The 22,901-nt window shown below is 47.8% G+C and overlaps 2 protein-coding genes across 2 annotated transcripts in view; both read right to left on the bottom strand.

Annotated features, from left to right (window-relative positions):
- Positions 1-669: 669 nt before the first annotated feature.
- LOC147623709 (uncharacterized) overlaps positions 670-22,901 on the bottom strand; it is a 61,231-nt gene continuing 38,999 nt past the window's right edge. Inside the window, exons 11-16 of the mRNA XM_086820316.1 lie at positions 10,579-10,839; positions 10,424-10,482; positions 10,227-10,310; positions 10,038-10,121; positions 9,588-9,652; positions 670-745 (exon numbers count right to left, since the gene is read on the bottom strand). Coding sequence (XP_086676442.1) covers positions 703-745; positions 9,588-9,652; positions 10,038-10,121; positions 10,227-10,310; positions 10,424-10,482; positions 10,579-10,839 — 596 coding nt within the window. The 3' untranslated portion in view covers positions 670-702. The remainder of the gene's footprint in view (positions 746-9,587; positions 9,653-10,037; positions 10,122-10,226; positions 10,311-10,423; positions 10,483-10,578; positions 10,840-22,901) is intronic.
- Positions 17,700-18,955, bottom strand: LOC147623710 (uncharacterized). Its single transcript, XM_086820879.1, has one exon. It carries the CDS (start codon positions 18,829-18,831, stop codon positions 17,989-17,991), a length of 843 nt encoding a protein of 280 aa, XP_086677005.1. The 5' UTR covers positions 18,832-18,955; the 3' UTR covers positions 17,700-17,988.

The following is a 22,901-nucleotide window of genomic DNA, read 5'->3' as shown; positions in this document are numbered from 1 at the left end:
TCATCATCTCCATAACAAATTGAGTTGATCTCCTTTCTTGTGTCTAGTATCCCTTAAGGTGACATTAAACCCTCTTGGATGCCAACTGATGTTCTAGACCTAGGGGAAGAGGGAAGTAATCTCTCAAAGCACTTTTGTTGCAATAGTAAATGCGATATTTTGAAGGTTGAGCTAAGTGTTTTAAGCATAAAAGTGCCGAGTGTATAAAATTTATTCATGAAAGTGTGCAAAAAATACTTTCCACTGAAATGGTGAAAAACCTTAATTTGCAAAAATTTGAGGTAGTTTTTACTAATTTTGAATAATTTGAACAATCAAAACCTCCCAAAATCTAATAACTTTGAAAACTTTTAACTCCAAAATTTGTAAGTGTTTTTAAGATTTCAAAATCCTCTATACCACGGTTTTTTTGGTGGTATTCATGATTGAGTTGCACTTAGAAACTGGATTTTTTACATTCTCATACTCTGATTTCGGCCATCTTTAATAGAGTGCACACATCATCCCACTAGTACTTCTATGTGGGCGGTAGGCATGTAAGTCATCTCAATCATCCCATTCATCCTCAGAACCACTTTCATCAATTTTTGCAACATAGGGATGTATATTAGCTACCTGCATGGAAAACACACTTCTTCATGCCATTGAAAGAACAGAGAAAAAAAATGTCAATAATAACATTCTCATGTAAAAACGAAAAGTTTAAAGAAAGTTTTGAAGACTCGCCGGAAGAGTGAGCTTGCCGCTGATGTTAATAAGCGATCCAGTCGTCAATGAACAAACAAGCATAAGTGATTAATTGAGCAAACACACACTCTCTAAAACCTAACACACACACACACACTCTCTCTCTCTCTCTCTCTCTCTCTCTCACACACACACACACACTTTTTTATTATTATAGTAATGATATATTACTAGTAGGAAACCTCAGTGTGAGGTGAAAACCCACTAAAAAATATGCACACTACAATGATGAGTCAAAGAAAAGAGAGAGTCTACAAGTCTCTCTCTCTCTCTCTCTCTCTCTCTCTCTCTCTTTCATAGTTTATTTCATGTTCATTTTGTCCTTTTTTTTTCTGGACATCCAGAGGACATTGACAGTTGTACATTGATTTGTCTCATAGGTCGAGTTCGGCCTCTAGTAGACGTTAATACAGCTTTCTTTCTCTCTCTCTCTCTCTCTCTCTCTCACACACACACACACACACACACACACACGGGCATGAGAAAAGGCAAAAAGTATTAGACGCTGTAGGGCTTCACAACCTCGAAAGAGGGTGCAATAAATATGCTAGATGCGGAATCCATCTTTCTTTTCACCATACAGGATACAAGAGAAGATGCCCCCAGGTTCCACTGCAAACAGGCTACAGGGTGATTCTCCCACGGCCAAAATCGCCAAGAGGGGTCCTTTGCAACTTTGATGGAGGACAAATCGATCAACCAAGTTCAGTTCTAGAACCTGATGACCCCCACCGAAGGAGCCTATCTTGAAAACCAGGGAGGGAGGTCCAAAGACCTGTAAGTGGATGTCATGGTTTAAGAAGATTGCCACCCAGCCGGGATGGGGGTGGGGGTTCACCATTCTTATAGGATGGCCTAGTCAATAGCAGTGATGAGATCGTTGATACCTTGCAACCCAGCTAGGCCTTGTCTTTGGGGCTGAGAGGAGTGAAAATAGGAGCCAAAGGGCTAAGCCAGGTAAGACTCCAAACCCCTCCAACAGATGGCCCTAGGCAAGATGGACCAAATCATTCCATTCCAAGGGTTTCTGCAGTCTCTCCTCCACACTTCAGGCATCACGAAGAGGGTTGGTTGTAACTTGTCCCACCCTCAAGCAAGCTGGCTGCAAATTTGTTCTCGTCTTTAGTTCAAGGCCTGTGGCAGGTACGCTTATGATAGGGTTGATTAGAGCTTTCAGAAGGGCACGATGCACCAGATGGGGTTCACTGTGGAGTGGATCCGTGGTGTTTCATAGGTTCTCATTCAGGGAGCCCGAGGCAATCCATTCCCCTTCTTCCACTCGGTCTGGCAAGGCTCTCGTGTGGCACCTTACCTTTTCCTATTCGTCACCAAGGCCATGAGCAGTTTTCTCTCGGCTCAAGAGACGTGGCTCCAAGGATTGTCTCCCCCCCTCCCTACTCAAGAGACGCTGTTGGACTCAGAGTTTGAAGATGACACAGCAGCATACCTATCAGGAGATGTGGGGAATCTCCAAAGATTTGCTGAGGCGATCGAGATCTTTTGTCATGCATCAAAAGTGCAAATCAATTGGCACAAGTCGTGTGGTTTCTGGGTAGGCTCTGCACCCGCCCCAACTTGGCGCCCAATTGAGGTTTCCAGTGGATTCCAAGGGACACTCCAGTCCGCTATCTTGGATGCCAGTGGGCATCGATATCTCTCCGGAGCAGCAGCTTGCCCCTTTTCTTCTGAGCATTCGGAAGAAACTTTTGTATTGGAGTTCTGCAAGGCTCTCCTTAGCCGGTCGAGTGGTGGTGGCAAACTAGGTCCTTTTTGCCACCATGTGGTACATTACTTCTTGTTGGGCCTTCTCTCCTGAGCATGCATTGGTCAGGTACAACGTTTGAGCTGGAACTTCTTACGGGCTGGCAGTGACGGGAGGCCTACCTGGGCGAAGGTTTCATGGAGAGTGATCATTCAGCCACGATGAAGAGGGGGCCTAGGTATTATTGACCCCACTATTCAAAGCCGCACCTTGTTGGGCAAGCTCATTGTTAGGACTCCTTCCCAGTGGTGAGCCTTGGAAGGACTTCCTCTTGGCCCAGAGTTCAACCTGTACCCCGAGCCTAGGGGGCCCTTGGCCGCAAAGTACTAGATGGATCTTCATGGAGATGCAGATCCAAGGATTTAGCCCAGCTTTTGAGGACAGATTTGCAACCAGCTTACTCCGAGCTTGGGAGCACCTGAGGCTAGCCCTTAGGCAGCTAGCTCCGGTAGCCTCAGAGGAGCGTCTTTTGGAACCCCATGGTCTGTTCACCCAGTGGCCATATGTTGGGGGCCCGACCGCATGTATCTTGGGGCGCCTTGAGGATAGGACCTGCCAACTCCCTTGGGGATTCGCTTGCACACAGGCAGCTACCCCCAGAGGATTAGGAGAGAGGCCTTGCAAGGTTCGAGGCTAGAGATAGACTCAGCCTCGATATCAATTTTGCTATTCCTCAGGAGTGGTTGACACCTATCCCAGACCCGACCCCCCCACAGTGGCTAGGAGTGTTTACTAGGCATGATATTCTATTGGCAGTCCATGGAGCGGATGAGGGTTGTGGTTTGCTCACTTTTTCTATTGGTCTCCATGGCAAATTAGGGAGATCCGAGCCCCCCTTGGAGGATTTCACTGGTTGTACCTTACAGAGTGTGAGGGTGATTGGATTTCAAGTACATGAGTGGCACATAGACCCCCCACCAGCTAAGGTGGCCAGGTAGAGACTCTAGTGGCTCTGGATTTGGGAGAGCCGACCTCTCACGCGGCTCTAGTGGGACCCGGGAGAGTGGACTTGGCGTGATCCTGCTGATCGGGAGGAGACTCTGGATACCCCCTTTTTCCCAAACATAGCGCAACTCGGTTGCAGGATTTAGATGCCAGAGATTGATGGAACCCCAACAACAGCAGTACATTGGCAGTCACAGGGCCCCTCCCAATGTTTTCTCTCAGATTTTTGGAAGAGGCTCTAGGACAGTTTTCAGCCTTGAAAAATCACCCTCTTTCTTTAGCTGATGCCACACAGGAGCTTGGCGGTGGGCACGGGGTTGGCCATTGGTGGTCGACCAACAGCTTGCCCAAGGTGCGACCACCCTCAGGAGTCTCAATGACACTGTCTTTGGGATTGCCCGAAGGCTCGGCAGGTTTGGCAGCGGATTCTCCACATCTTCACGATGGACAGGACCTTGACCCATATCATTACATGGGGCTATAGAAAATATGAAAGCAAGAGCAAAACTAGAAATGAAACAAGAACAAATGAAAGACAAAGAGTTACCTTGAGATGAGTGTAGACAAGACACAAGATTGATACTTTCATTGATGTGACACCTACAATTTATAGGTGAGAAGTACAAGATTGAGTAGACTCACTTATGGGATAAATGTAGAGGTGCCACATGGCACTAGACTCAAGACACAAAGACTGAAACTAGACTAGAGAAATAGTACACCTAGTGTGCACTTATTTCCAACACCCTCCTTAAGTGGACACTAGGAGGAAGACAAAAGACAAGACTATAACATGACAAAAGATAAGACCAAGACAGAGAGACTAGACAAGGATTGAGAGACAAGCTAGAAGACAAGATGGACAAGAGTAGAAGACAGACATAAAGACTGATAGACTGAGAGACAAGACATGAGAGACAAAAGATCCTGAGACACCCCTCCTCAAGTGATATCCTCATATGGGTCCACAAGGATAGGGACAAGATGGATCTAAAACAAGACACAGTCAGATTTGATAGACAGACAAGACTAGATAGACAGAAGACTGACTGTAGACAAACAGATGGACCTTGAAGACATCCCCTCCTCAAGGGCAATCTCTGCCTCTTGGGTAGGGACAAGAGAGAGGTCAAAAAGCATGAGTAAGACACTAGAACCCCTTGACCTACATCATCGGTGGTCAAAGTGGTAGACAAGAAAAGGTGAAGTAATCAGAAAGCCCACTCCTCATCATGTGAGGAATGAACAGCAAGATCTGCTGATGTAGATGCTACAGCAACATGGGCTGAGGTAGATGCAGGGGCTGATGTAGAGGTTTTAGAGTAGCAGTCCTTCTCCCGGTGATTATCACGGCCACAAATGGTGCATGGATGAGCCTTGAAGCAGTCCTTCTCCATATGATTAGTTTTCCCACAATGGGTGCAAGGCTTTCTTACCTTAGAACCTCCTTTCTTTGCTAAAAATGCAGTGTCAGTTACCTTTTGTTGTTTTGTTCTTTCCTCTTCTTGGAGAGCATTGATGATACCTTCAAGAGTAGGATTATTGTGATACTTGAAGGTAGTGACAAGAGTAGCATAGGTGTCAGGTAAGCTTTTGAGAAGCACAGCAATAGCAATATCTTCGGAGATGGGGGACTTCACTGATGCAAGCTGAACCATAAGACTGCGAAAATAATTGACATGAGAGGCTATAGTAGCTCCCTCCTGCATATATAGATCAAAGAATGAGATCATAAGTGCAATCTTAGAGTTTTTAGAACGGGGTCCAAGAAGGGTATCCAAAGTGATCCATGCTCGAGAAGCAGACTATATGTCGGAGATGTGATGAATGTAATCATCTCCAAGACCGAGCAGGATGATAGTATAGGCTTTGTCATTCTTGGCAGTGGGAGCATAAGTGATAACTTGCTCAATGTCAGAATCTTCGGGAGCAGCATGGTGAACAACGTCCCAAAGACCTTCTTTCATAAGATGGCACTTGATTTTGATTTGCCAAGTATGAAAGTTGGAGCCATTGAATTTGTCGATAGACATGAGAGAATGAGTAGAAGAGGCCATGTGGGAAGGTCTTACCTCTTGCTAAAATGCAAGGGCAGTGTCTATTCCCTTACAAGATTGCAGAAATGAATGAAAGAAGAGATCCAAACTGTTTTTAGAAGCCGGCTCTCTCACCACTTGTCAAGGCCATAGCATGTGACAGCCCATCGAAGCATGAGGAACTAGCAGTTTGCAGATATGAGGATAAGAAAAGGACTGACCAGCAAACTGAAGGAGACAATGCACAGTACCTTGTAGATTCTTCAAGAGGAAGCGATGGCAGAACTGAACTACCTTTAGATGATGCGTAGCCTGTAGATGAAGAAACACCGCCTCCAGCAGATAGACGTAGGCTGCTGCAGAGGTGTAATACAGCTCCTGTGAATAAGCAGTACAAGTGCTGCTCATCCAGAGAGGGAGGCCGACAGTAGCTGCAGGTATGGAGTGATGCGCAACCTGTAGAGAATGAAGCGCCAGCAGCAGCAACTGGAAAACAGGCCGGCGCAGGGCAGACAACAAAAAAACTGGCGCAGAAATTTCAGGCTGGCGCAGCCTGTGCAGAATGTGTATAGGCTGGTCCTACAAGCTGAGCGCAGCTAGGGAGATGGTGGCCTGAAGCTATGGCGGGCAACACAGGGCAGGAGCAGCATGCTCTGATACCATGTAGAAAATATGAAAGCAAGAGCAAAACTAGAAATGAAACAAGAACAAATGAAAGACAAAGAGTTACCTTGAGATGAGTGTAGACAAGACACAAGATTGATACTTTCATTGATGTGACACCTACAATTTATAGGTGATGAGAAGTACAAGATTGAGTAGACTCACTTATGGGATAAATGTAGAGGTGCCACATGGCACTAGACTCAAGACACAAAGACTGAAACTAGACTAGAGAAATAGTACACCTAGTGTGCACTTATTTCCAACAGGGGCATTGTCGCTTGGGCCACAGAGGCTGAGGTTGTCACGGCTTATGAGGAGGAAGGTGGGGGGGCTAGCCCTTCACGTCTCTCACCTCCGCATTTTGATAGTACCAGTTCCAACCCCACCTACTGACCACTAGAGACCGGGCTCATGTCAAAGATGGGAGATTTGCAACCTCGCACATATGAAGAGCTAGATGCAGCGAAGCCATCAAGGGTACCCACACTTCGGCTGCGGAGTCCATCCAGAGCATTTGGCTTGACATCATCCATACCCTCCGCGGTCAGTGGGGGAAGTTGCAGGGTGGCTCTGACCGCATGCGGAAGCCGCAGGAGGCTTTCTTGAGGGTCTAGCGGCTTGGCCCTTTTCTCACCGATAGAGGTGCTGATCCCACTTGGCATTACAGACCACTTGTGTGGTTATTTCCCCCCCTCCCCGTGTACGAGGTAGGCTTCTCCTCATATAGTGGCCAGCCGGAGGAGAAGTGCACCTTTCTCCACCTCTTGATTATTTGATCCCTCCCCCGTTCATGGAGACGAGTTTGTATCTAGCCCTTCGTGGTTGTATTTAGCCCTTCATGGCTGTTTTTTTTTAATTAACTAATAGAAGGATCTTTTTCCTGGGAAAAAAAATCTCAACCAATGTGGTGCCTTGTGCTGCCAACAAGGTCCCATATGAGAGGTAGTGAAAAAGATGCAAAGCTCTAGCTCATTGACACTAGTCACACCCACATTGATGCATGGCATGGCCTTTTGGGGACCTGAGAGATGGAAGAAGAATGAGAGGCCTCTGATCATGATGTTCTCACGCATGATCCGCAACAAACCAACAGTGCCACATGAGATTGTGAGAGCAGAGCACTGCCGATGGAGGTAGATGCCCTCTTCCAAACCGTCTCATACATCTGCCGAGTGCGGTACATGGGCCCACACAGGTACCCCCATCTAGCCATGGAGTCTTCACGGCTACTAGCAAAAAAAAGGCATGATGCTTGGTTTGCAAAAGTCTCTGTACGGTTCACATCAGATAGTATACAGATGGACCGCCTCCGCCGACCACTACAGTATGACCTTGCCTACCCTCTCTACAGATCACACACGGAGAGATCAACCAGCTCACCCAATTGGACCTCTTCAGGCAGCATATTTGGGACACTTGGGTGACACCCGCGGCTGAGCTTGGCTCGAAGATGGTGGCCTTCTACGGACACCATCTCCTCCAACTCACCGAAGATGGCTTCATCAAGGGAGCCACCTACATGGACGTCCACATGTCACATGCCATGAGGATTGCCCAGATCAGAGTCTCATCCCGACAGAGACTGGGAGAGCCATAGGAGTGAAGAGAGAGCACAGGATTTGCAGATTATGCCCCACAGTGGTGGATACAGAGGAGCACTATATCTGCCAATGCCCAATTTACTATGAGATTCGGGGGAGATTCCAAGGCCTCTTCTGAGAGGGCTTGGTCTATTCTCCAAGATTATGGACTTTTCAGACCAGAGATGCCTTGGTATGTTTCTACTTGAGATGGGCAGACACCAGAGGATCCTCTCCAAAGACCCCAGGCCTCAGGCACCATCCCTTGCCCAACAGGTGACTATCACCAGCTTCTTCAGAGATGGAGGGGACAGGAGGACCACTGATGCACCTGCCAGAACCATCCCGCTGAGACAGAGCAGAGGAGTCACACAAGAGCGAGCAGAAGTGCTATAGTGCGCCAAGCGCCCCCCACCCCCACGGCAAACATCTGGTCTACAGATCCAAATCCAGGACATCCTACAGCTTCACCAAACTATTTCCACTCACCCATCCGACTCGGTGGACCTAGGCAGCCTCTTGGCAGATGCCCTTGAGTGCCACATGGCCGATGGTCTACATGGACCACTACCAAGGAGAGCTCCACCCCATCCCCGAGGAGTCACTTCAGAACAGGCTTGCGCACTTCGACATACCCGGCATCCCAAGCTCACGGGACACCAACCACAATTCTCCCATCAGCTCCAGATCCAGGACATGCTCAACCGCCATCACACCACCTTCCCATGTACCGTGACAGAACCTCTCCGCCAGGTGTACCCTCTATTGGAGGATGATGTGCCCCACATGCTTCATATTCTCATGTACTTCATGATAAGACTATCTTGTACTAGTGCTCATACCCCATGTACTTCCCCATGATGATTATTGTATCAGCCTTTACTTTGAGAGAGCCATGTTATTTGTACTTGTTTTGTTTTTCGTTTCCATGATGAGACATACCATGGATAGCATTGAATCACTTTGGTCTCATAGACCCATTGGGTCTTTAGGAGACGTTTATTCTCTCACGTTTCAACTTTCAAACATCCACTTATCCATGAATTACATATACTATTTTAGTCTTACAAACCCTTTGGATCTTTTATAGACATTTAATATGATCTTTCTTTCTTTCTGTAAACATGTATGTATGTATGTATGTATAAGGCTAAAAACAGATGGGAGAATCTTAAATTGTCTGTATGGAGCAAGATAGAGGTTTTTAACTGTTTTGACAAGAGCCTTCTCAGGCTTTAGAAGAAATCATATTGTAGCATGCTACAGAGCCTGCAGGATGGTTCCAGTGATCTACTGTTGTCAGGAAGGTCATTGGAATAAAAAGTCTTGCCAGTGGTCTTCTTGAGAGGGTGATCCAAATCAGTACATCCACATAACTTTTCTCCATGTGGCGAATCAGTAATCTAGCAGCATGGCAAATCTGGCGGGCTTGCTTTCGTGAGACCATTGAGGTGTCCACAAGTCCTGCAGAGTCTATAGGTTCCATCTGGACAAACCTCATCAATACCCACCATGGTCGTTGGGAGCACCTCACAGCAGCTCCAAGACAGACGGCAGGTTTTCTGTGCATCTTTTCCTGTCTGGAGGTGAGGATGGGAACACTAGGCATCACAGGCCTCCATGCTGCCTCCCCCCGCACCTCTTTTCATATGTAACCACTTTCCAAGAGTAGCCAGCCATGAAGGGAGTCTCCCCCTCCTTTCCGGACTTTACCTCATTAGATGGGAATGTGTTTTCTCACACATCAAACATTATGTGACATCACAAAGCCTTTGTGCAACATAAAAAATATAAACTGCAAACAGACCAAAAGCACTGATGTTTATGAAGAAATTTATCCGAAGTTCTTACCTACTCCCAGAGGGGCTTGATGTGTCATCTAGTGTGCGAAACCTTTCATTCATTTTCATGCTGCCCTGCCATTTCAACAAAAAAAACATCAGATCTTTTGAAAGATGGATATTTGATAAGGCCTACTTTTTGTGGACAGACAAAAAGGTAGTACTGTGTCCATCTGGATGCCTTCAGAGATTAGCTCATCTAGTAGCATATAAAACCATCAAGCTTGCCATTCCGCAGTTGTATGGATGTGGGCAAGTGCACTCTCGAAGAGATGATGACTGTTGAGGACCAAACCTTCAGGAGGTATGTAATTATCTAAAAATTGGCACTCACCTAAAGGGGAAAGCTCCCCCTTCGGAAAGGATGATATCATGTGTTACAAAAAAAAAGACATTAAAAACGTCTATGAGACAAAACAGAACTGCTCACAGGCCTAATATGAAGGGAAAGCAATAAAACCTGTTCTTTACTTTGTGCAGCACCCTGCATCGAAAGACGCCTCATTTTAAGGGCAGTTGCCATCTCTGAAAGAAGATTTCCAGGCTGTTCAAGAGATTCAAAATATTAATATCTTAGACCAGATTGTTATACCATTACTGCCAAGCGACCACTTGTTTTAGATCATTCTTGGGCACCTGGACCATTTACCTGCCTTTGTCTTGAGGTGCTCGCTTCATTTGTGAAATCTCCGAAATCTTTTAATGGCTGCACTACCTCACTTTTTTCTTCAACCTGACCAATATAAAACGCAAATCAAACAGCAAAAGATCCTTAGTATTTTTTAGTTAAATTATAATCATTGTCAGACAACATTTTCTTCCTTAGATAGAAGTTTGTATGTTGACCTTTTTCAGGGTAATGTTGGGATTGCGTATAGATGCCAAGAGTGCTGCTCTTTGAGTATCTGCCAGAATTCACATCTCAATTATCAAGATAAAAGTTAATCGCTTGCTCTGATGAGAGCATAAAAGGGCATTGGAGAATCTTCTGATGTGTTTACCTATCAGAGGAAAGGATTCAATACTGGAAGATTCCACTGAAGAAAACTGTTCAGAAGCAGAGAAATTTTTTGGCTCCCTTACAATTCCTACTGTGTTCACTGGCAAAGTCGGCAGTGGAGGTGCTGGTGGTGCTGCCGGAAGTGTGGGTAATGGTGGTGGTGGTGGTGGTGGCTGTCGTTGTTGTTTCAGGAGCGGTGATGGCTGTGACCTAGTCTGCAAACTCTCCTCTCTCCTGGAGGCAGTAGTATGTTGATTGAAGCCTGTTGCAAGACAAACCAACGAATCTCTTACAGGAAAAAAACTGCATCAAAAGAAAATCTTCTCTCTTCTTTTCCCCTCCTATTCCTTGTTGGAAAAGTTGCCTACAACTCTAGATTTTTTCATAGAATAGTAAAATCCAAAAAACCTTATGTCAATAGCTAAGTCTTTGATTTACCAGTCAGACCCGGCGTCTCACCCCCCTCGCCCCCAACACCCCCTTTTCCCCTTGCTTGGGTGATGTCAGTGAGATCGGACCCCTGAGGCAATGGTACCTACTAGCAACCGTTATGAGCACTTCACGAATTTTCTCAAACACCCAAGCTTACATATTTCAATACCCCCTCTTAAGAGAGTGTTATGTCTCTACTCACACTTGACCACTGTCCAATCAATTAATCAAGCACCCACAACAATTTGGCATTGTGCCAAAGTCATCTTTCAACACTCCTCAATGCTAAAATTGGAGTGTTCACAGAAACTAGGCCAACTCCTGATTTCACACAAGTGCGTGTGCATGTCTAGCCACCTAGACACTCAATTGCTTTCGAGCATAAACTTAGCTCAGGCAGAGCACCCATCCAACCATTTTTGAACACCCAACGTGTTCAGCCACGGAACCCAACACGCGCAACACCCATCACGTGCACAAAATCAATGCACACCACAAATACATTCTTTTTTTTTTTTCCAGAAAGGAGACTTCTATTAAGTCATTGCACCTCAGGGTCAATGATATTCAATCCCCCTTCCTGCTTAGGCCTGATAATGGTTCCCAAGCAACTCTAGCCTTGGTGTGTGCATTTCCATCAAGCCCTGACCAAAGAAAGTTTTGAATAAGGCGACGAAGCTGGCCAATGCAGCCCTTATGAAAAATCCAGCACGAAGCGATAAACCAAGTCGTGGCTAGCAAAACTTCGTTAACCACCAAAGCTCTAGAGGCCAAGTCGAGCTTCCTCCTACTCCAGTGATGAAGTTTGCTTTTAATGCTTAAGAGCACTGGAGCAAACTTTGTGCAGGGGAGATGTCAACGCCCACCTGACAACCAAGGTATCTGGCAGAGCATCCTCTCTCAATCCAAGTAATACCAACATCTGTACCCCAATCTGCAAGAGGAGAATTACTGATCCAAAAACAAATACATTCATTTTGAGCTCCCCAAGTTCGGGCAGAGGACCCTGATAGTGGGGTGAGAGTTACATCCTTTGTATGCACCAGTGCATGGGCACGGCACCCGTCCGATGTGGTCAAAAAACATGCTTCAAAAACCCCAAAAAAAAGAAATACAAGCCCATGTGAACAAGAATTTAGAAGGATCCTTTACACCATGTGAATAGGAGCCTATGTTGGATTTACCTCATGAACAAGATCTTGATGGCAAGGCAGCCCCACCCACCCCGCAGGAGGTTCAGGATTCCTCTATCGAGATGCCACTCCACTAGGTTCTTGATCAAGCATCTCAAACCCCCCCCCCCCCCCCCCCCCCCGCGGGCTTTTTCCTCTTTGTTCCCATACCCTCCCGTAGCACCGTCTTGAAACATGAAAGCTTTTGAAAAAAGCTTTAGATGAGCAATCCTTATTCAAAAGGGGTTTTTGGCGTGATCTAACTTGCCATTTCTGCAATTTTCGATGGCCATTGAGAGCCAATGCATGCTTTGCATAGACAATATGATTCTCCTCTTCCTGGGATAGCATGCGAGTATGGCTGGTCTCCTCCAGAACTGTAGCATATTCTTCAGCTGATATATGCGTTGTCTTTCTTTCCCCAAATACCATTTGCCAGTCATTGATAACCGTCCTAGGATTGAGAGGAGGTACTACAGACCGTAGTGCTTCAACCTCTTGCCATAAGCATCTAGCTAGGTGTAGAGTTGGTTCAAGCACGTCCTCGAGGAGGGTTTTCAAAGTTTCAGTTATGGATTGATAAAGCCAAGTCCCTTTCGTCTAGTGGTCAGGACTTTGTCTTCTCATGTCAAAGAAACGGGTTCGACTCCTGTAGGGGATAACTTTCTTGGGGAGGCTAGCAAAGGGTCCCTAGCCTTCTCGTTAGAGGGTTGGGCAATAGGTCCACGGGACCTTGGTGTCCCGTAGTCCCCATGATGAGTGAGGGCTGGTTCCTCATGGTTCAGAATGTAAACATCCCCCGACCCGCAACCAGCCACCATTCCCAAGGTAATGGCATTGTCTCATGTGGGTGTCTCAACACCTTCTGAACCGGTAAACAGCAAGACAATCCGTTTGTTGATCAAGTCTTGAACAATTGGGGGTTCAGCTGGTTTGCATAATCAATTAGTATGGAAGTAGATGATGTGCTTATGGGTGAAAAATGTTTTGAGCTTAAATGGGGCGCATTTGCAGGAGCTTGTTTCTGCTATCACAAATTAGGACACGATGCAAATGACTGTCCTACCCTCAAATTACACCCGTTTGCTGATTCCCTGTCGTTGGCAGCTTTGGTCAATGATAATGCCCCTCTATCTAAGATGGGTCAAACAAGACCTATGATTGGTATACAGACTAGAGGAAAAGGGGTTGTGCAGCCCCAAATAGCACCCCAACAAGCACAACAAATAACAGAAAACATAGCTTCTAAGGACGAAGCTACTATAGATGTGCACAACAGGGTTAGTTTATCCGTCCCACAAAACACAAAAATTATTACGACGATTATCCATAACATTGGGGGGACAAATAACTGTGACAAGACTTTGAGCCAGGTACGGAAGAGCATCATAGAAAATGATAGAGAAGCCAACAACTTCCACCCAAACCGGGCAAAAATGCAACACAAGCGCCTGCTGATAGTCAGTAGTAGGGGTCCATGGAAGCACATGGACCATCTACTAACCATAAAACAAAGAAGACTTTTGAAATAACTGCTGCTTGAGCACCACTTCATAAAAACCATGGACTGCATAGTAGACACCTTCTACATGTAATCCTTCAAGCAATGTGTTTAACCACTGCCCAACATCCTTTGCAGAGAGCACCTGGCCCGGAAAAAAGAGATTCACAGCCTGTTCAGAGAACTTCTTTACTTTAAGAAGAATTACATTCTTTGGGATACTGCACTTTGTTGTGGGTTTGGGCTTCTCCCACTTTGCATCCTGAAAATCCTGATGTAGCACATCATAAAGAAACTGCACAGCAGGATCCTCATGCCTCGGCTTCTTAGGATTGGTGCTATCAATAGGTTTCTCATGTCTTCTTTCATAATGGATTGCCTGTTCCTGTGAATCCATGATGCAAGAAGCTCACACACCTTGCTCACGCACACATAGAGACACACGCACACTTTCCTTTTTAAAGTAATAATATATTACTAGTGGGAAACCTCAGTGAGAGGTGAAAACCCCACTAGTAATAATATATTACTAGTGGGAAACCTCAGTGAGAGGTGAAAACCCACAAAGAAATATGCATTGTACAATGATGAGTCCAAAAAGGACCCATACTAGAGTTCCTCAGAAACAATCAAAGAAAAGAGAAAGTCTGCAAATCAACATCCTAGCTCGGATAACAATATTGCAATGTCTGTCGCAAGGAGAGCCTAGAGGAGGAGGATCCCATACATACCATCATGGCATCATACATTGCATCTGACATCATCATCATCATACTTTGATACCACTGAAACAAAAATATGAAAATCTGCACAAAGATACAGCACTAGGGGCTGAAGTTGGACCAGCACCCCCCCCCCCCCCCCTAGGTATCTTTATTACCAGTAGAGTGTTCCAATACAAGAGAACGGGTGCCAGAGAGTAAACACTCTTCAAACTGGCACCAAATACATCCACAATAAGATGAAAACAAATCAAACAGCAGTCTGAGTACTCAACCTTAGGCTTCCGAAAGTCTCTCGGGCACAGCCACACTCTAGTACGTGATCACACCCTCTAGCAGTGATGCTGTCCCGAATAACCAGCCATGAAAACCTTGGCTCTCGCCACCCAAAGGTTCCACCCTTAGAGGCACGGGCTTCATTTAAGTTCAAAGGCTGTTTACCTTCAAATCTGTCGCAAAGAACCTTGCTGAATTGGACTGTACAGCCCTGTTTTCAGCCCACAAACATGCTGTGACAGCCACCCCAAGAGATGAGGTAAGTGCTCTGTTGTTTGCCTTAAATCCCGAGCCTTCAGGGCATCAATATCAAGCCAAAAGACCTGCTGTACAGCAGTCGACCAGCCCTATAGAGAGGCCATGAGTGGTCGCCTATGAGGGCTCTAGCCATGTCCTCCTAGTGTCCAACTGAATGAGGTCCTGTCTGATGACTACTAATCTCAGAATGTGTCAAGGTGAGAAAGGGTGCCTCCAGAGAGTACTGGAAGGGTGGAAGTCTGTCTAAACTGAACCCATGGAGCTCAAACCAGGATGCTATCTGCGCATACCAACATCACGTGTCTCCCTCCATGGCTAGCTGATGGGAGGACTCTAAAGCAAGTCGTGCATACCGGTGCCGGGGAAGCTCCCAGGTGCTATGAATGAAGGACACTGATCTGGCAAGAGCCTCGACTACGATCGGTGGTGCTCCCATCTCGGCTCTGATAACCTCATGGGGTACCGAGGCCTTAGCCCGAATCATCCTGGAGATCATGGACACAAGTGGTCTCTCCATCCATCTCCATCCATCGTACGTGCATCCTGATCGACTGTGACGATCTAGGCTAGGCCCCCAGATCTGATGTGACCAGCGTGTCAAAAAGCCACACCTTAGTGCATGGCTCCTGAAACTATACCTGTGAGCACATCCTCTCTAGACCTCCTAGTGCTGCATATCCTCTAGTTAGTCTGGCCTCTGCTGCCCCCCTCATGGAAAATGTGGGCCCAATGAACACCACTCCAAGATATGTGTATGAGTCAACAAACTCCACTGTCTCCTGCCCATATGTGAAAATAGGCGCTGATCTCCAGACCCACTGAGCTGTAGTATTAAACACCATAACCTTGGTCTTACCAAGGTTAACTGAGAGCCCACTATCCTATGCATAAGCATGTAAAGTATCCAAGTGCCTCTGCATACCCTCTGGTGAGTCTGCTATAAGCACAATATCATCAGCATATAAGAGCAGAGGTTTCCAACTGCCAGCCAACTGGGCTCCTCTATCCCCTCGTGTCCCAATATAATCAAAGATCTCATCAACGTATAGTCCAAATAGAGTCGGAGAGAGCGGGCAGCCCTGTTTCACCCCTATAGTGGAGTGTACTGGCTGGGAGAGACCCTCTGAAGTCCGCACCTGCCCAACTACTGTCTCATAAAGTGCCATAATACCCCAAATGAGCTCACATGGAACCCCCAAGTCTTGCAGCCTACGCATCTGTCTAGCTTTGGGCACTGTGTCAAAAGCCACAGTAGATCCTCCTCCCATGTGCTCTGCCCTCCTCAATGATAGCCCTGAGGGTAAAGATATGATCCAAAGTAGAGAATCTCCTCCTGAAACCGGCCTGTCCCCCCTGAGCTCAGACCCCTTGTCTCTCTGCCCATCTGCTCAACTCCTGCCAAGAATAGAGGCATATAGCTTGGCCAGCGAGTGACCAATCATAATGGTGCGGTAGTTAGTCGGCAAGCTCGGATCTCCAGACTTGAGTACCGGCACAATCGTGGAAGTACTCCAAGTCCCAGGAAACCCCTCACACATGGCTCTATTGAACATGAGAGCTAGCAAGTCTGCAATCATATCTCTAGCACATATGAAATGTTCGGCTACAATGCCCTCATGATCCTGTGCCCTACCTGTATGCAATCTGTTGATGGCCCTCCTCACCATCTCTGCTGTGAAGAAGGTAGAAGTGGGTGGACAGGGCTCTAGAGGGTTCACTAGTGGTGGCTGCTCTGGTATTGTGTAGAGGGAGGCTGCATACTCGCCCCATGTATCTGGAGAGGTAATGGCCAGAGGCGGGGGGTGCTCTCTAAGCAATCTCCAAGCCTCCCCACATAGTCACATGGGACGCGAAATGGGGAGCTAAGAACGCTCTCTTCTTCCGCCGAGAGGCATCAGAAGATGATGCGTGACTGTCTATATGTAGTAACACCTGTGGCCACCTCTCTCTGTAGCCGGGCTCTGAGCTCCCTCCAGTCATCATCATACCAACTATTCTGGGGCATGCTCCCAGGACGTGGTCGTACTCTGGGCTGCGTGTGTGGGAAGGCCATCGCTGCAGCTGTATGTAAAGCCTCTGTCAGGATCTGTGTGAGCTCTGCTAATGGCCTCTGTGGATCCTCTGCATTCAACAAGCTGTAGATCTCTGCAGTGTATACTCCATCAGTCTCTCTACAGAAGGTATATCTCGGGTGATAGGAGGACTGCCCAACCTGGGGGTATTGTAGTGGAAATCCACCGTAAAGGAGAGAAGTGCATGATCCACCGTAACTCCGATGGGCCTGGGGCCAATCGCAAAATCCTGGATACTCGGGATGAAGGCTGGCAAGGCTAAAACATAATCCACTGTGCTGGCCCCATGTCTGCGTGGAAAGCAAGTAAAGCCACTGGCAAGTGGATACCTCTCTAGGCCATTTAAAATGGCCAGCCCATGTGCAGTCCCCATCTCCAAGAGGTATCTCTCATACTCAGTACACTCCACCTCATCTTGTGATCTCCGGGTCAAACACATCTCCTCCACATCTCTCTCTCTCAACATCTCCTCCGAAGTGTCAAAGAAGGAGGTCTGGTACTAAGCTGTCGGGCATTAAAGTCCCCGAGTATGATAACCTCTCCCTCCTTGGAGAACTCCCATATGTCCTCATCTAGAATCATATATGGAGATTGCCCCTTGGGCGCTGCATAATGAGATGTGCTGGGTGGAAAGTAACATATAGCAATGTATAGGGGTCTACCCTCACCTGCCCTCACTCTGACTCACATGTACCTCGCGCTCTCATCACGGCGCATAACATGGATGAGTGGCTGAAGCTCCTCTCTAAAAAGAACGGCAACTCCTCCAAATCCGAGACCACCATGCTTCGAACAGGCCTCCTGTCTACAAGTCATCTCCCACCTGTATTCCGCCACTCTCCGTAATGTGCTGCCTTGGGCCTGATGTGTCTCCGAGTAGAAGATGATGTCCCTGTCTCTGAAGCCCACATCCAGTCTCAATGCTTCCTTGCAGTTCCATACTGCAAGTCTCATACTAGTCCCATAGGTCTCGCGCCGTCAAGTGGTGCGTCTCTCTAGTATCACCACTCTGCCTCCTCTGTAAAATGCTAGCTTCCCTTTTTCTCTGGCTGCCCTAATCTCCGGCATGCACTCCCTCATATGTGCTAGCTGTGCCAAGGTGAGGTCATCTCCTAAAAAGATGCCCGTTTTCTTAAGGGCGGAGCACTTGGCCAAGAAATCCTTCTTTGCCTCCAAGGTGGGAAAGCGGAAAATGAGAGCTCTCTCCTTCGAGCTCTCTCCTCCATTCTGGTCTTTCTTGCCCACTCTCCAAGCCCCCGTGTGTGTAGGCCTCGAAATGCCCATGCGTGTGTATAAATCTTTGGCTTCCTCCTCTACATTGTCACCGTCCTTAAGACCCGTGATCCACACATGAAGTTCCCTTGTCTTTCTTCTTTGTTCCTCCTCAATGGTTAGGTTGATAATCTTCGAGGTAGATGTGCTTTCGGCCTCCTTGTTCTTACCTTTCTTGACCACTTCTATCCATTTCTCTGCTTCATCTACTTGCTTTTGCGTCTTCGTGAGCACCTCCACCCACGAGGAGGTCTCCCGGGCCTTCTTTTCTTCTCCCTCTTGAAGTGTTCTCACTTGGGCCTTGATGGTGTTCAGTTCCTCCATCATGATAGGCTGAATTTCACCTTCCTCGAGCTTATGTTGAGCGCGTGCTTCTTCTATCTCCTTCTTGAGATTTGCGATCTCTGCATCTTGGGCTGCTATCCGTGCTTCAAGCTTCTTGACTTTGTCAAGAAGGCTCCGGTTGACCATATTAATTGCGTTGTCCATCTCTTTCTTGTGTTGTTGGATGGCTGCCTTGATCAGGTCTTCAATGTCGATCCTCTCCATCTTGTCTTGGGCTGAAAAAGGCTGGTTTCGGGTTAAAAATTAACCCTTGGCCATAGGAAGAGCTCCGTGCGTGTCAGCAGCGCTTCCCACAAAGAGAGAGGCCAGAGGGGGCTGTTGCGAAGAGAGAGAAAGATAGGCAACAGGCAGGAGAGAGAGAGAGAGAGAGAGATGGCCGAGTCCTTTGGGGGGGGGCAGAGAGAGGCGAAGAGCTTGTGGGGGCGCAGAGAGAGAAGAGAAGAGAGAGCAGCGGGTGAACAGAGAGAAGCGAAGAGAGAAAAGCAAGCGCGCGCGCGTGCGCACACACACACATAGAGAGAGAGAGAGAGAGAGAGAGAGAGAGAGAGAGAGAGAGAGCGCCAAAACGCAGGCACTCAATACAGTAGCGAAACCCTAAAAACGCAGGCATGTACTAAACCATGCCTCGAACACAAACCAGGGTCTATAGCTACCCTTCCATGGTGTTCCTCCACATGTGCATAGTGAGAAATATGACAGAAATCCTGTCTAGGAGCAGTCTGGAATGTGGATAGGACAAGAAGCACACCCACTAGGAGAACTCCAAGCATGCATCTCCAAAGAAATAGGGTTCTTTCAGTGGCAAACTGCTCCTCCGGATCCCTCTTAAACATTTCGTCCACCATAGTAAGGTTTTTTTTTTTTTTTTCAAAAAGAGACTTCTATTAAGTATGAGAAAAACATACAACAATCACAACTATAATGCGGGAAGAGAATAGAATCACCCTAATATGTAAGGTGATTTCAACCACTAAGGAGCATCATGATGCCATGTAAGACCTGTGGTACTACAGGAAGATGCCATGGTCCCATTCCAACATAAATATCACACGCTTCGCCTGCGCAGAACGAGAGGGCCCTTGAATGCGAGCCCAAGTAGGCATAAGAGTGTGGACGATATCACCCCATATAGTACTAATGCATTGAGACCCAAAAATCTGGACACCCTCAATAGCCTCCGTGCATCTAGCTCTCCAGATCTGCCATGTTGTAATACTGGCAATAATCTCCCAACTGGTGTCAATCCTCTGTCTAGGGGGTGTATAATCAGAGTGAGGAACATCCTGCAAGAAACCATGCTAGGCAATACCTCTACGAATGAAAAAAACAGAATCTGTACCACTGCCCTCGTAAAAAAGTTGCGGACCGGACTGGGAGAGCCAAGCAACTGCCCCCCCAAGTCACATGCATGGCTCGGCCACTCAATTTGCCCATAAGTTGGGCTACAGGACCCCAAATCTGTTGTGCAATGCTGCAGCCCCATAGACAATGTAGTACGGACTCAAAACTACCACACATCTCGGACAAGAAGGTGCTACACCGAAAATTGATCTCCACTGATTGGTGGGGAGACCACCATGTAAGAATAACCAAAAGAAATGAGAGATCTGGCTCCTTCTGTATGAGTGCCAAAGTCTATGCCAATATCTCCGCTGTATCACTGGAGAAATATCATAGCTCTCCCAACGAGGCCTGAGAGTAGGGATCCTATGCATCTGTCGAGTGAGGAGAAGCCTGGCATTCCGAACAGTGAAACTGAAAAAAGGAAGGCTTTTCAAAGGATCGAAGGCATCAATCCACTCCCACTCTCCTGGATCCCACTGAAGATATCTGATAGGACTGCCACCATATAGCCACAAACACCAAGAGCCATGAGTCACTATCTGAGGAGAAGGGTCAATGAACCAGTGCTTCCCCGAGCAACCAACAATCCTCACTGGACTAAGCCTAGTGTTTGGTATGATCTCCTCCATACTACATCTCCTCAATCTCCCACCACGCATGATAGAATACATGAGGAAATCAATATCCTCTTGGCCTGGCAAACGGTAAGAAAATATGGCCAAATGCAAGAAAGTGTAACCAGGCATCCTTCGTCTGACATGTGGCCATAAATCTAGTGCATGTATTTCACCAACCATGTTTGCCCAAGCAACCTTTTCCAAAGCCAGCATATGTGAGTGTCCCGAGGAATTATCTCCCAACGAGGGTGCATTATTGAAATCACCACAGATAAAGGCATTGTGAAACCATGGGTAAGCTCTAATTTCAGCCCATAAGGCAGCCCGCTTGGCTGACGCTGTGTGTGCATAGACTGTAGCGAACTCAAAAATTTCCCCGGCAGAGATCCAATCAAGGCAGCTAGGGAGACTCTCCCTAGGTGCAAAAAAGGGTACAAAGATCAGTATAGATGAATGAGAGCTATATCATATAAAAAGCCAAACAAGTGGCCTGTAATGCCAGCGGGGGGTACCCGCATGAAGTGTATAGAAAGGGCCGCTGCGCCAAGTGGTGTGGAAGGCTTGGCGCCGCAAGATCGCTGCATCCGAGTCGCCCCGGATGCGGTCATACTGTCCGCGCAAGGTGTGGATCACCTCCTGCCAAATCCCCCGAACAGTCTCTGCAAGTGGCTCCAGTCTCCCCTCAAAGGCCCTGAAACATCGGGCTCTCCAGGTAAACCAGATCGTGAGGCTGCTGAGGAGCTCCCATCGTAAATCCCTCTCCTGTGTCCAGACGGCGGACGAGAAATCCGGTGAAGGAACAAGGCGAGGCTAGCCCCTAATGAATCTGATGGCCTGGCTGTCCTACTCCATCTCGTATCCCAGAGCAGGCCCTGACGATGTCGACCAAGCAGCAGCACCCCACATATACATGCCCTCTGGAGAGAGGGGGGCCAAAATGCGCAGCATCCTCAGCCAAATCTGCTGCGCCTGTGGACAGTCCCATAGGCAGTGTCTCTGAATCAATGGGTGGCCGCATCGTACACAGGCCGCCGGACGACCACTGTAGACAAGCCAGGTGCCAACTGCAAAGCCCCTGTGGGCAACCAGCCACTGAAAAGTCGAGATCCTGCGTGCCTGTCGACTAGCCCAGAGCCTGGCCCAAAAATCCTCCAGGAACTCTTGTGAGAGTCCCTATAGCCGCCAATGCTCCGCTGCGGCTGGAGAGACCACCCTCCTCGCAGTCAAAATATGCCTCCCCAACCGAACAGTGTACTGGAAAAAGGTAATCTCGGTGGCCTCGGGGGACGCATAAGGATCATGCCACTCGTACTCGCCAGGGTCCCACTGGAGCCGGGCCAAGGGGCACGCAACATATGCCCAAATGCGCCAATCAGAGTCCACATCTGCAGGGTCTGGATCAATATGCCACTTCCGAGAAGCGGCGGCCACTACCCGTACCCTCTGAAAGATGCACTCTGCAACCAAAGGCGACTCCGCCTCCACTCTCTGAAGTCTACCCTCATCCTGGATCTCATAGTAGAGGCATCTGCCATCCTCAGTGCAAGCTCTGACAGCAATAAGGATCTCCATCTGTGTAAAGGCTCCCATCCACCGTGGGGCCACTGGCTCGAAAGGCGTGAACCACTCCTCAGTGAGTGCCTCCTGAATGTCATCCCTCATAATCAGCCCCCCTCTGAAGTGACTCAGCCTCTCCACCTGGACCGCCTCTGGGAGACTGCAGAAGGCCTGCCAGTCTCCAAAACTGCGTACTGGGCCTGCCGCCAATGGTCCCCAGGCTAGACGAGGCCGAGAACCCAGCATATGACCCTGCTCAGTGCGTACCGCGGGGCTCCAAATGAGTGGCTGTCTGGCCCGCTCCTCATCACAAGTAGGAGGTCTCTGAGAAAGCCCCGGTCTCAGCAGCTCCCAAGCTTGCAGGATGCTCAAGGCAAATCTGTCCTCCCATCCTCTACTGAGGCCTATCCTCCTCATCTCTATGAAGATCCATCGTATCTCTGGTACCCAAGTGCCCCCTGCTGGAGGAGCCCTAGCCTGCAGTCGCTGAAAAAGCAGCTCCTTCCAAGGCTCAGCGCTTGGAAGCAACCCCCGAACAATAAGCTTCCCCAATAAGGCTCTACTCTGATCAACTGGATCTATAATGCCCAAGCCCCCTTGGGCCAGCGGAAGAGTAATAACTGCCCAAGCAACCTTAGCCCGGGCTGGCTGACCGTCCCGCTCAGACCAAAGAAAGTTCTTGATCAGCCTCTGTACCTGGCTAATGCAAGAGCTCGAGAAAATCCAGCAAGACGTGATGTACCACATGGTCGCTAA

This window comes from Cibotium barometz, chromosome 26 (genome assembly GCF_041138505.1).
Source record: "Cibotium barometz isolate CiBa-2024 chromosome 26, ASM4113850v1, whole genome shotgun sequence".
NCBI lineage: Eukaryota > Viridiplantae > Streptophyta > Polypodiopsida > Cyatheales > Cibotiaceae > Cibotium > Cibotium barometz.
The sequence above is the reverse complement of the archived record's forward strand: the minus strand, read 5'-3'. Positions and strand labels throughout refer to the sequence as shown.